Below are 12,233 nucleotides of genomic sequence, written 5' to 3'. Positions count from 1 at the left end.
AACAACATCTGTGAATCCCTGTTTCAGGGAATATTAAGTGGGACTGAAGTTAGCAACCTCTCACGATTTCAGGAGTGCTCAGGCATGTCAAACTGAGTCTGAATGTTGTTCAATGTGTTAAAGAAAGAAATCCAAAACAAAAGAGGTCCCTCTTCTCTCTTCCTTTGCAAAAGAAGAGATGGGAGAAGCTACAACCCTGCCAAAAATATATATATACCACCACCACCACCAAACCCCAATCAATCAAGCACCAAGTCTCTGAGTATTTGCTCTTGTTCCATTTTTTATTTTTAAAAAAATCATTTTTAATACAAGAGGGAGGAGAAGCAGACCTGCACAACTACTCCTTGCTCCACATGCACCGTTTCCAGAGTCAAAAGGCACTTTTGCAAAAAGTGGCGTCACCAGAAATAGTCTCCAGGCAACTCTTGAAAGCAAATCATGGAGATCTCAATGACACAACACCGTGCGAAACGAGGTGGGGGACTCTCTCCAGGAATCACATCCATCACAAGCTGGCAGCCCTAGGTGGCCCTCTTTTCATCTCAAGAGGGGAAGGGGCTATAGCTGTCCCTCCTCCGCTTCTTCAGTCAGCGCCATATTGGACATAGATGGTAGATAAGCCATCTTGTCCGTTGGTCCATTTTCACCCAATATTGTCTTCTCCAACTAGCAACCGCTCTCAGGTCTCAGGCACAGCGGCCTCTCCCGCCATTGGCTACCTAAAATCCTTTCTATTTGGGACGCTGGAGACTGAACCCAGGACCTTTGGCATGCAATGAGCTCTACCACTGAGCTATGGCCTCCGTGGCAAATATGGCAACACCAGCCCAATGGCTAGGAAATGCACGCACAAGGTATGTGCTTGAACATCTTGGAGGCCCTCTCCTGTTCACCACCCACCGTCTGCTCTTCAAACTGCCTTTGGATATTGAGATAGGCAAAGACTTGGCCTCATGGCCATGAAAAGAAGGGTTTCTCAGTTGGCTATATCCACTTGTTTCCATCCATGTTTGTCAATCCCTGCCTGTAACTGACTATCCTTGCTTTCACCCTTGGGTGTAGGGTTCTCGCCCACATCCTTGCTCTTGGATGTGGGCGAGAACCCACAAAAGCTCATGCATTAATCTAGAGGTGCAGCCTTATTCTTTTTTTAATTACTTTTATCTAGTTTTAAATAACTCTGCTTGGCAACCAAGAACAGAAAGACAGGACATCTTTGTTCAAATACAGTGAGATAACTGTGCCACCTCTTCCAACCCTACAAAAAGAACAAACTAAAAAAAAAAACCTAAACTAAAAACAAGATTTGAGTTCTCTACTCTTGCACATGGAATTAACTCCTAGCATTCGTCATTGGTATCCAAGCACTTGCTTTTGATCATTTCGCAGAAACTCTTTGCTTGTTATTTTGTGATCAACAACTCCAAGGCAAATGTGTTAATATTTCTGCTTTGTCTTTATCGAGAAAGTAAGGTGATGGGATGACTTTGGCTTTCAGAGATTTTTCCAGACCCTGCAAGCAAAACCAAAGCAAGGACTAGTTGTTAAATTAGGAAGGATACCAAAACATCTCAGATGGATATATGCAAGAGCAAGGAAGGAAGGAAGGAAGGAGTGGGAGAGAGAGAAGGAAGGAAGGAAGGAGAAAGATAGTTAACCCATTCCCTTCCAATTACTGCAATGAATTTCATTGATATTTTACTGTTTTCAGGTTTTAAGAAATTCCGGGTGTATTTCCAAGAATGCAGCTCGACCTTCTTACTAATAAAAATAAAAATTTAAAAACCAAGGTATTTTGCTCTCTGTTGTACTTGGCAGGAGTATTACTAATTTCTGTGAGATTTCAAGACACTGCTCCAATATTTACCTTTTTTTCTGAGCCCAAGGGAATAGAGAGGCAAAGATCTTGGTTATTTATTTTACAGGTCAGTTACATCATTTGTGATTTGTTGATTTATTCAATAAATTGTGAGCTGTCTTGCAAATACCATTATTGTAGAGAGGCAAAATGTTGTAATAAATAAATAACAAAGCCTACAGAGGCTTACAAGAAATGTACTCTCACCTCTCCAAAATAAGAGACGAGAGGTGAAATCTCACACACGGCAGGCGGGTCCTCATCTCCTGATAGACTGGGAAGGGAGGAAAAAATGCATTCCATGAGTTTCTGCGAACATGAATACAAGCAAAGCTCAAGAGCATGTGCAGAGTGCTTCTATCTCATTATTGGAGCAACCACAAGCAGTCTTTTTATACATCTGGGGTTGGAAGGAAAGGATACCATGTAAAAGAGCACAATTCTACAGCCAGCCTTGAGCCCCAGAATACAGCCTTTGACCCTACGGAGAGAAGATTGCGTGTCTAACAATGGAGGTTGTAATTCTCCAACCATGTTGCAAATTCCATTTGAGAGCACTGCCTTCCTTTACTGAATTGCTAAACTACTATTCCCTGAATGCGGGCGGGGGGGAGGATAAGTGGGAGGAGCCTTCATAGGGCACACCCACCTGCATTTCTCATCTATCTTTTTGCCGCTGCTATTGACAAATCGGGCACCAGCCTTCACAGCCCAGCGGTAGTGTTGGGAGAGGAGCGCCCGCCTTGCAGTGGTGGGCGTGTCTTTGTCAGCTGTGTCTGCATTCTTCAAAGGGGAGAATTCCTCTTCCCTTGGTACTTCAAAGGCCACGAAATTCCTATCAACAGTGCGGGGGGGGAACCAGAAGTGTAAGCTGTGCATGCACGCAGACCAGAAAACTCCAAAGCAGTGGAACATTTCAGAAGAAAGGAACAGTTAACCTGACAAAGTGACACAAAAGCACATGAGAAAGCTGGATTTCCCCACTGGATCTTGCATCCCTCCCACTTCTAAGCTGCTGGCTGCAAGAGTTTTCAACTTTAAACAACGAATTGTTTCTAGGTAGGTGGTCTAGAAAAGGAAACTAAACAAGACTGCATTCAAGAAGGTTCTGGACTAGAGCTGCTCATCTTTGGTCCGCCAGCTGTTTCTGGACTACAACTCCCACAATCCCCAGCTACAGCAGTGAACAGCCAGGAATTATGAGAATTGTAGGCCAACATCTGCAGGAGGGCCGAAGTTGAGCAGCTGGACTCTAGAAGGATGCAGTCAATCACCACACACACACACACACATCATGTTTATTTTATACACTATTTCTATAACAGTTTTCTCAACACACAAACTGGCATGCAATCAACAGAAAACCAAAATTAAAACCAGTATTTAAAACATTTATTCCTTGTGGGAATTATATACACAGTCTCAGGGCAGTCTGCCTGCTGCACCCCTGCGTGAGTCACTGCTTTGGGCAGGTTCCCTTCTACTTGGGAGGCCCACCCAGATCAGAGACACAGACAGAAGCAGAGGGGACAGATAATTTGGGGAGCAATGGCATACACCCCAAACTGCCAGCTCAGTAGCAAATGTACCCCACCACACAATTTAAAAACAAAACAGAACGGAATACAGAGAAAGACACACTGCCACTAACTTAGCAAACTGGAACACATCAAACACAAACTTCTCCAGCTTTATCCCATTCGGTTTGAGCGGCTTTACCAGAATGCCCTCCTCGTCGACATACGGCACCTTCTTAATGGCCACGTGGTGCTTCAACAAAGGCTCAAATTTCCTAGTGAGACAGAAGAATGGAGCCATGAGGAATCCAGTTCCCCTCTAAGTGTTATAACAACTCTGGAGAACCACCCATGATTCGATCAACCTCTGTCGGGTTCCCCCCTTTAGTTGCTTGTTTCCAGAAGACCCTGTAACCTTCTTTCGAAGGGAAGGGGCTCCAGCCCCCTTGATCATTTGGGCCGGCCTCTTTTGCAAGACATGGTAGTTGACAAACCACCAGCCCAAGCAGACCTTTCAGCCAATGGAAGGACGTCGAGTCAGCAAGCAGCAGAGCATACTGGCAATTGGGGACCTTGGAGCTTAGCTGTTTGGGATAAAGTGCACACAAACGCCCCGTGACTCACAAGCTGACCAGGCACATCATTTTTGCCAACTTGCCAGAAAGTTCCTGAAAATCTTTTGATAATGCTTTTTTTGGCCATTTCAGGGGATTTTTTGAGACCTGGCTTTCAGGCGGAAAGTGGAGTTCCTCATGAATCTTTCCCCTTGTAAGTTTAGGAGCACAGGAAGCTGCCTTTATACTGAGTCAGACCTTTAGGTCCATCGAGCTCAGTATTGTCTACAGTGACTGGCAGCGGCTCCTCCAAGGTTTCAGGCAGGAGTCTTTCCCAGCCCTACCTGGAGATGCTACCAGGGATTGAACCGGGGACCTTCGGCATGGCAAAGCAGATGCTTTGCCACTGAGCTACGGCTCCATAGGACTGCTTAAATAAACTATCGCCGAGTGGATAAAATACCCACCATTTCTCAGTCCAGCCAATTACTAGAGAGAAGTTTCTGCATGCTCGAAACACAGAATGCTTCTGCATTTAGATCTGACTAACATTATACAGAAGAGGATTTGTGGTGCATTTTATTTTCTTCATATTATTAAATAAAGCTTGCTTAAAATCTGTTACAATAATCTGTGGTACAAATCCCCATTTATTGGACCTAAAAGCACAGGTGATAAGAGCAGCTTCTAAGCAGGAAACTCTCAGATACACTACTGTACACCTTCCAGACAGAGAGTAAAATGATTGATCAAGGTGGGTTTTTAATCCGTTCCTCTGGGACCCATGCACTTCTCTCTCATTTTGTGTCACGGTCTAATCCAGCAAATGCATTCTCCACTTCTAAGCCCTGAAGGCGCGTGCTGAGACCACCGCAGGACTTACGCAGCTACATCCTGAAGAAAGCGGAGAGTGAAGAAGTGGTTGCAGATATTCCCCGCACTGTACATCAAGTGACCGTCTGGGTTCTGCATCTGTGCAGTTTCTGAGCTGATCTCGCTGTATTCCACCACCTGGTACACGCCGTCCACACAGCACACCACCCCAACAGGCTCTGCGGGATAGGCTTTTTCTACTACCTGCAGACACAAAATGTTGGGGCTGAATCAGAGATCTGGGTAGAAGGCTGAGAAATACTCAGTGCAACCAAGCAAGTCGAATTTCACACTGAGCTAACTGGAAATGTTTGCAAAACATCATTTGTTCGTGCATAATGTTGTTATTTAACTTGTTTTGCTTATTTGACTACTTTGTTTCACTTGTTTATTCTGCAGACCACAAGAACCTTTGCAAACTGCAAAAAAATAAAAATCAATCAATCTGCAACTTCCCAGCCAGACATCTGAAATTTAACTGGGCATTGCTCACAGGATTTTGTGCTTATCTTTGCTTCCATGAGGGCTAGAAACACGGTTTTCATGTTTTGAAGGTTAAAAAGAGAAGTTCTTAGGGTAATTGAATTATGTCTCAGGTGTAGTCTGTTAGACACACATAGAACAGTCAAAACAGAACTCCATACTTATTTGCTCAGCTATTTTCACTCACATTTTGGAACCGCAAGGGCAACAAAAAGCTTAGTATGAAGACACATGATTTAGGCTTGCTGAAGCTAAGCCAGCTTGAGTTCACCAGTCAGTGCTTGGATGAGTCCATGCCTGGGAATGCCATCCTTTCATGTTACGCAGAGCTCTTCTTCAAGCGTTCAGAACAAACACAGAACAGAAGAGTTCTGTGTTTCTGGGGTGGGTGGGGACATTTTTTAAAAAACAAAGAAGACAGCAGCAGAGTTATTTGGACCCAGTTGGAAGCCTGACAGAGGGAACACAGCAAAAAGACATTTAGAGGAAAGAGTGACTAGCAATGAACAAAAACTTGGTAGGGCAAACCTACAAGACATTTTCCCAACTCCATAAACATGTAGAGAGGATTGCCATGAGCAAAAACTGGAGATTACCCAGAAAGAGGCAAAAATGGCTTAGCTATAATATTCTCCTACTTTGGTTGCCAAGGAACTGGGAAATCTGCATCATACACACACACACCAGGCATTTAAGCCAGTGTTCCCTCTAAGGTGTGTGCATGTGTGCGCACACACATACGTTTCTTTATGTCCACTCAGTTTTTACATCCTGCTCAGGTGGAGTCAGGAACGCCCCACTCTGAATGCATCTGCACGCAGACTGCCTTGATAATGTCGCCCAGAACAAAACTCATTCCGCACACAGATGGAAAAAATTAGAGGGAACACTGTTTTCACCCCCTTCACCTTAGCACCGCAATCAGCCCCTTTCGATACGCAGAAGCCCACAAAGACAGGGTCTGCCATTTTGACAAGGATGTTATCCACGCAGTAGACGTGGACGTATTGGATGCCACGGCGTTCCATATCCTCCAAGATCTTGTTGTCTGTCAGGGCCCGGTACAAGCCGCCGTTGCCATCTGTAAATATAAGACGAAAAGAACCACATTCACCTTCTCCCAAAGAGTAAAGAGAGACATAATGTGGCTAGACCAGTGGGACCAGTTTGGAGGCTCCTTTCACCTCATTCGGTACTAACACAACTTTTGTTCTGCAGGGTTGAAGTCCGGAGGTTATTTTTTAAAAAAACCAATGTCTCAAGTCTGGAGCAAAACTGGACAATGCTCAGTGTCAATTGGCTAACATCCATTCCATCATCAAGATACTTCTTCCCTTCTTGCAATATCTGGAGCAGTTTTCCAGATATTGTTCAAGGGCTTTTGAGGAGCTGTTTTTAATTAATCAGGAGATGGATGAACATACTATATATACAGATAAACGTTCATAGGATAATTACTTTTCTATTTGCGGTCAATACTGGTGTACCTGGAGCCATCGCAATTTTGCCCTTTTCTTCCAAGATCGCTTTCCCGTCGAATGTAACAGCAGGCAGCATCCTCTGCTCAAACATGACAACATTCAATTCATCCAGGCTGAAATAGCCATGTTCCCGGAAGAATGTCTCAGTCGGTCCCAGCGTGAACTCGCTGGTCATAATGTACCTGCAGGGGAGAAAACAATAGGTGAAATCCAGCCAGGAGCTTCAAGCAAACTATGTCCAACCAGTGCCCCCTCTAACAGGGATTCCCAGATGTTGTTGACTACAACTCCCAGAATCCCCAGCTATAATGGCTTTTGCTTGGGGATTCTGGGAGTTTTAGTCAACAACATCTGGGAATCCCTGTTAGAGGGAACACCGTGTCCAACTGGCAAAACCTCAAAGAGAATGGATTGGATTCATCTCACCAAGTCTGATATTCATGTAATACCCCCTTTAAGAAATGGGTGTTTCAAAACCTACTCTGAAAATAGGAGTGTGTCTCTTTTTAAAGTACTTCTCTCCAGACCTTATTTTTATTGCATAAGTTAAATCATTAAAAAGAACAACTAAGAACAGACATTTTGATGTATATACATCAGCCACAGGGTTCTATGTCCCACTGCTCAAAATTTCACACTCAGATCCAATGCTTTCCTCAATCTGATTAATACCTAATTAGTACATAATAAAAGAAGGGGGGGGAGAGGAAGGTTGATGACTCACAGCTGTGCCTGTTTAACGCTGACACAGAAAGAAAAACCAGGGCGAGGAAGGGTATGAAACAAAATGTTACTTGCACCCCTTTAATGGTATATGTACTTTCCGGTTTTTCCTTCATTTCTTCTTTACCGTTGACTTCAGGCCATAGCTTATCCAAATATCATGATTCCCTTATCTTTCTTTTAAGTCCAATGTTGATAAAATGCTTATTTTAAGAGGCCTTGTTATTCCGTTATGTTTGCTCTTCATATGTAATGACCATGGTCTTTCCCTGTTTATATATTCTGCTAGATGTCCTTTGAATCTGGTGACTAGATGTCTTCCTGCTTCCCCTACATTCTTTTCACCACATTCTCCACAAGTGATTCTGTAGACAGCCCCTTCCTGCTTACAATTACCATCCCCATTTTCACAGACTGGGCAGGCTTTAGTTCCACATTTCTTATAGTATAATCTAGATCTTACTAACTGTTGCTTCGAGGTTTTAGTGGTTGAGCACACTACATTAGCCTTGATCCCCTATTTTCTTGAACTTTTCTGGCACTGCCTAATAAAACTATTAGAAATAAAGGAGTTCTTTATCCTTCCCCAGACAAACTTCTGTTTCCAGGAAAGGTAACCTCCCTTGACAATCCAGTTCTTCTCTTGTTAGAAGAATATATAATTATACTCACTCACTCCCACCCCGCTATTCATTCTGTTGAATACCTAATTTGCTTGTTGTTTAGTTTTAGTTATGATAATTATGTTATCAATGTATCTCTTATATAAGATTATATCCAGAATGATGCATTTACTTTCCAGATTATGCATATAGCTAATAGCCAGTAGAGGGGCCAGGCAGTTACGCACAGCCAGCTCTCTCTCCTGAGAGTAAAATTTACCATTAAGCAATGGTAAATCTCCCTGGTTTTTCTCTCTCAGTGTCAGGCATAGCTGTGAGTCAACAACCTTCCTCTCCTCTTTCCTCCCCCTTCTTTTATTATGTACTCATTAGGTATTTAATCAAATTGGGGAAAGTCTGGGATATAAGAGTGTGAAATTTCACAGTGGGACATAGAACACTGAGGCTGACATACAGACGTCAAAACGTAGTAGTTGATCTTTTTAATGTTTTAACTTACACCATAAAAATAAGGTCTGGAGAGAAGCATTGTAGCTAATCCATCATGCATATTGCATCGCCACTGTATCAACTAATTCATTTTAAAGTTTCAGAAGCACAGAAATACAATCCTAGGCATGCTTTACGCAGAAGTAAGTACTGTTCTATTCAATTGGGCTTACTTCCAGGTAACTGTGGGCAGAACTGCACACTCTCTCTCATATGCGCGCTGTGTAGAAAACTCCTAGAGAACCAGGTAGAGGCCCTGGTTGTTAGCTTTAAATATCCCGTCTGTTTAGAGATATCCCGTTGGCCAGAGAGCGCAGACGAAAAGGACTCTGGGCCGTGATATGCCTTCATGGGCTGTCGCCAGTGATCAGCTGGACGTTAAGGGCCCTGAGAGCCCAACTACCCACCACGGGACGGAGCATGGTGTGCCAAATTTCGCTCCCGCCAGCTGCTCCACTCTGCAGATCCTCTCCGCCTGGATCTGGTAAAGGGTCTTGTGACTTGGCAGTCCCACGTCATACATGCCCTTGGGGAAAGGGACCCCCAGGCGCGTCCCTTGCCCCCCGGCCAGAAGGAGGACCGCTACCTTATTCTGAGAGATCTGGCGGAAGCCTGGAGGGAGGAAGAGAAAGACTGGATCAAGACCCAAGGGATATATAGGACGCTGCCTGCTGAGTCAAAGGCTTGCTCCATCCAGCTCAACCTTGTCTACTCTGACCGGCAGCAGTGCTCTAACATTCCAGACAGGGGACTTTCCCAGCTCCACCTGGATTCAGTCACTGAGCTACGCCCCACCCCCCGAGAAAGTCTGGACTGCTTTAAGCCAGCTCCTGAAAGATCAACCCTCCTCATCATCTCCACATTAGAAGGCAGGAAATGCACTCTGCATATGCTCAGGAGCATCCTCTTTTTTTACTCCACAAGTTCCACTCATGATGACACACAGACAAGGAACTGGGAGATTTACATCCCAGAATAAGTTTTGGGATAGGGAGCAGGGTATGGTTTGGGCAGGCTTCTTTCAGAGGCAGGGGTGTCAAGAAAAACAAAACAGGCTACTTTGGCAGCAGCTCTGCAATCTGCATGGGGTAAGGAGCCAGTTCAGCCTAGTAATCATTTTGCAATTAATCCATAAGGCCTGTTGCTAAAGAAAGGGCGTGGCCAAGGAGGCCAGGTGCTAAGAAAGGGCGTGGCCAAGGGGGCCAGGTGCTGCGGCTGAGAGGGCGTGGCTGAAGACAGGGAGGCGGAGCCGGAAGCAACCCCTGCTGCTGCCTCCTGCTCTTTCGTCGGGGAAGGCAGACCTTTAGCCTCGAGCTCTTGGAGCAGCTGCCTGGCGGGCTCTCCGCTGAGGCCCCGCTTGGTGCTCGCTCCTTCCTGCAAGTGTTGCTCGGAAAGGCAGGTCGAACATTGCCTTGCCCAAAACCTACCTGCAGTCGGGCTTCTGCAGGAAGGTGCCTGTTTCTAAAGTCCCTCCCGACACCCCAAGAAAAGCAAGCTAGTCCGAATGGTCCGCCAAGGGCAGAAGGGCTGCGCCTCCATCCACATACGGAGAGCCAGCCAGGCATGACGCCCACAGCCTGCGCCTGCCGGGCACTGGGGGTAGACTGCTCCTGGGCCTGGAGGCGCTCCACGCAGCTCCAGAGGCCGGCCACGAAGGCGCCCGCCCTGCTTTGCCCTTGGCTCCGGCCTGCCCGCCTACCTTCTTCCTCCCAGCGCTCCAGAGTGGCAGGGTCGCTCCTGCAGGCGCTGCCCAGGAACTCGGGCGGGACGGGCCGCATCCTGCCGTCCAGCCGCTGGCCGCCGCCGGGCCCCTCTCGCTCGCGGGCGCAGGCCTCGGCCGCCCTCCGGCAGTGCTCGCCCAGTTCTTCCCCGGCAGCGTCCAGCTGCGCCCGGAGCGCGTCGCGCTGCGCCGCATCCAGCTCGGCCCAGAAGCGCAGCAAGTGCGGCTGGCCGGCGCGCTCCAGGCGCGCGCGGAGCTCGCCCTCCTCCGGGGGCCCCATGGCCGCCTCCTCTTGCTGCCGCCGAGTCGCTCGCTCCTTGGGCTCGGGGGGCGGGGGCTTGCCGAGCTGGAGGCGCGCCTCGCCCTCCCTACTGCCGAAGCACAGGAGGGCGGCCCCCCGAGGAGAATGCTGCCCGCCCGCCCCAAGCACCCCCAGTCTTTGCCCACCAGGAAAAGCGGCGGCGGCGGCGCAAGGACGGAGTCGGAGGGCAAGGCACCACTGCGGGCGGGGGGGGGGGGGGCGGGGACGGCGCTGCAGCTGCACGCGCCAGGCGGGCTGCCCCTCCCACATCCTGTTTTCGGCAAAGTTTCTCGGACTTGCGTCTCTCTTCCTCTGGGGCTGACAGACGTAGGAGGAAGCTAGCTGCCTTCGACCGAGTCAGGCCACCGGGCCGTCCATAGCTCAGTCTGGTCTGCACAGGCTGGCAGCGGCTTCCCCGGGGTTGCAGGCAGGAGCCTCTCTCCCAGTCCCAGCCCTGTCTTGGAGGTGCTGCCAGGGAGGGCACACTGGGAACCTTCGTTCTGCTTGCAAGCCGGCAAGTGCTCTTCCCTTAGGGGAATAGGGCACTCTGATGCAGTCTCCCATCCAAATGCAAACCAGGGTGGACCCTGCTTAGCAAGGGGGCATTTCATGCTTGCTACCACAAGACCAGCTCTCTTTCTGAAAAGGGAGTAGGGAAAAGCAGCCCTGCCCGGCTCCAAATCTGGGCACACAAGGCAGTGCTGATAAGTGGCAGTTCTAGGGAACCTCTTTGGGGCTGGCCCTAAGGAGGACCTACCTCATGCAAACAGAAGAAAGCACACAGGTAGAGTAGTCACTCAATCACCATCCCTAAGGTGCTTTCTGTATGCATGTGTAGAAAGCTAGGACATTCTTTTTTTTCTTATTGCACAATAATGCTTTTCCAGTACACTGAACTTCCTGAGATCCAGCACCTCCACACCTGTTTCTGCACTGGAGTTCTGGAGACACTCCTTAATATATCTTTAATATTTTTCAATATATTGCTGCTCATAAATAATACATTTCCTCCAGTCTCTGAAAGCCACACCATGTAGCAGTGAGTTCCACAAGCCAATGAAGGCTTGCATGGGGAAAGCCCTTTTTTTGGTGTTTTGGAATCAGTTTTATTCCAAGTTCTAATATGATGGGAGAAGGAGAAAAAGATTCCCCCACTTGCTCTCTCCACTTTGCATCATTTTATAAACTTCCTAACCAGAGGGTTCCTTCTCTCCTTTGTTTTCCAAACAAACGTGTTATTGTTTTCATTGTACATTTTGTAAATTGTTGGTGGTTTGTTTGCTCTTTAATTGTACGCCGCTCAAGGAGAACTTTCTGAAAGGCGTCTTAGAAATGTTTGAATTACTGTTACTGACATTAAAACTTCGGGGGGGGGACCTCAGACGATACAGCCTTTCCTCCCAGGGAAAGTGTGCTCTTGTGCTGGCCAGCGAAGGGGAGGTGCGGGGGGTTAAGTTAGTGCCTCCTGGCCAATTTTTCACGGCTTTGTCGAAATTGGGAAAGCACGTCAGAACAAAAAAGAAATAAAGGAAGAAGGAAGAAAGCCTGCCAGCCCTGCAGGCGTGGGAAAAATCGCCCGCGCTGGGAAAAATCAAACCGGCAGGCCTC

General features: G+C 47.3%; 1 protein-coding gene across 1 annotated transcript; it reads right to left on the bottom strand.

Annotated features, from left to right (window-relative positions):
* Nucleotides 1-259: 259 nt before the first annotated feature.
* On the bottom strand, nt 260-10,813 carry UAP1L1 (UDP-N-acetylglucosamine pyrophosphorylase 1 like 1). The gene is made up of 9 exons (XM_053281891.1): nt 10,304-10,813; nt 9,012-9,216; nt 6,776-6,951; nt 6,197-6,369; nt 4,816-5,009; nt 3,513-3,653; nt 2,511-2,696; nt 2,069-2,135; nt 260-1,516 (listed from the first exon to the last, which is right to left on the bottom strand). The coding sequence occupies exons 1-9, from the start codon at nt 10,602-10,604 to the stop codon at nt 1,418-1,420; spliced, it is 1,542 nt and encodes a 513-aa protein (XP_053137866.1). The 5' UTR covers nt 10,605-10,813; the 3' UTR covers nt 260-1,417.
* Between the last annotated feature and the right edge of the window lie 1,420 nt (nt 10,814-12,233).

Source organism: Hemicordylus capensis, chromosome 17 (genome assembly GCF_027244095.1).
Source record: "Hemicordylus capensis ecotype Gifberg chromosome 17, rHemCap1.1.pri, whole genome shotgun sequence".
Taxonomy (NCBI): Eukaryota; Metazoa; Chordata; class Lepidosauria; order Squamata; family Cordylidae; genus Hemicordylus; species Hemicordylus capensis.
Note: the sequence above shows the minus strand (reverse complement) of the source record. Positions and strands in the feature narration are given on the sequence as shown.